The sequence below is a fragment of the Coturnix japonica genome, unplaced genomic scaffold (assembly GCF_001577835.2).
Source record: "Coturnix japonica isolate 7356 unplaced genomic scaffold, Coturnix japonica 2.1 chrUnrandom533, whole genome shotgun sequence".
NCBI lineage: Eukaryota > Metazoa > Chordata > Aves > Galliformes > Phasianidae > Coturnix > Coturnix japonica.
Genome location: NW_015439916.1, coordinates 124087 through 125169, shown reverse-complemented (window position 1 = coordinate 125169; position 1083 = coordinate 124087). Strand labels below are relative to the sequence as shown.

The 1083-nt window shown below is 55.2% G+C and overlaps 1 protein-coding gene across 2 annotated transcripts in view; it reads right to left on the bottom strand.

Moving 5' to 3' along the window:
- Positions 1–142: 142 nt before the first annotated feature.
- LOC107307289 (flagellar attachment zone protein 1-like) overlaps positions 143–1083 on the bottom strand; it is a 10864-nt gene continuing 9923 nt past the window's right edge. For both annotated transcript variants that reach the window (XM_015850785.2, XM_015850786.2), the window contains one exon: positions 143–240. In XM_015850785.2, coding sequence (XP_015706271.1) covers positions 184–240 — 57 coding nt within the window. In that variant the 3' untranslated portion in view covers positions 143–183. The remainder of the gene's footprint in view (positions 241–1083) is intronic.

Here is a 1083-nt window from a genome sequence, read left to right as displayed (position 1 = left end):
TATGGGGTCTCTATGGGGTGACATGGGGTCTCTGTGGGGCTCTATGGGGGGCTATGGGGGGCTATGGGAGGATATGGGGGGATATGGGGTCTCTATGGGGTTCTATGGGGCACTATGGGGTCTCTATGGGTATCTATGGGGTCTCTATGGGGCTCTATGGGGCACTATGGGGTCTCTATGGGGTCACGAGAAGAGCCCGGCCCCGAAGATATAGGGCACGGGGCAGAGCCTGGGGGGACACTGGGGGGATATGGGGGGTTAGAAGGGGATGATATGGGGTTTCTATGGGGCCCTATGGGGCTCTATGAGGTCTCTATGGGGCTCTATGGGGTGTTATAGGGGAATATGGGGCTCTATGGGGGGATATGGAGTGTCTATGGGGTCTCTATGGGGTTCTATGGGGTCTCTATGGGGCTCTATGGGGTTCTACCGGGGGATATGGGGCTCTATGGGTAGATATAAGGCTCTGTGGGGCTCTATGGGGTCCCTATGGGGCCTCTATGGGGCTCTATGGAATTATATGGGGTCTATGGGGCTCTATGGGGTTCTATTGGGTCTCTATGGGTCTCTATGGTTCTCTATGGGTCTCTATGGGTCTCTATGGGGGGATATGGGGGGCTATGGGGTTCTATGGGGGGATATGGGGTCTCTATGGGTCTCTATGGGGTCCCTATGGGGCTCTATGGGGTGATATGGGGGATATGGGGTCTCTATGGGTCTCTGTGGGACTCTATGGGCCCTATGGGGGGGATCTGGGGTTTCTATGGGGCCCTATAGGGCTCTATGGGGTTCTATGGTGTGATATGGGGTTTCTATGAGGTCTCTATGGGGCTCTATGGGGTCTCTATGGGGCTCTATGGGGCTTTATGGGGCACTATGGGGCTCTATGGGGTCCCTATGGGGTTCTATGGGGACTCTATGGGGCTCTATGGGACTCTAAGAGGGGATATGAAGAGATATGGGGTCTCTATGGGTTTCTATGGGTCTCTATGGGGTCTCTATGGGTTCCTATGGGTCCCAATGGCCCCCTATAGGGTTCCAATGGCTCTCAATGGGGTCTCTATGGGTCTCTATGGGTCCCTA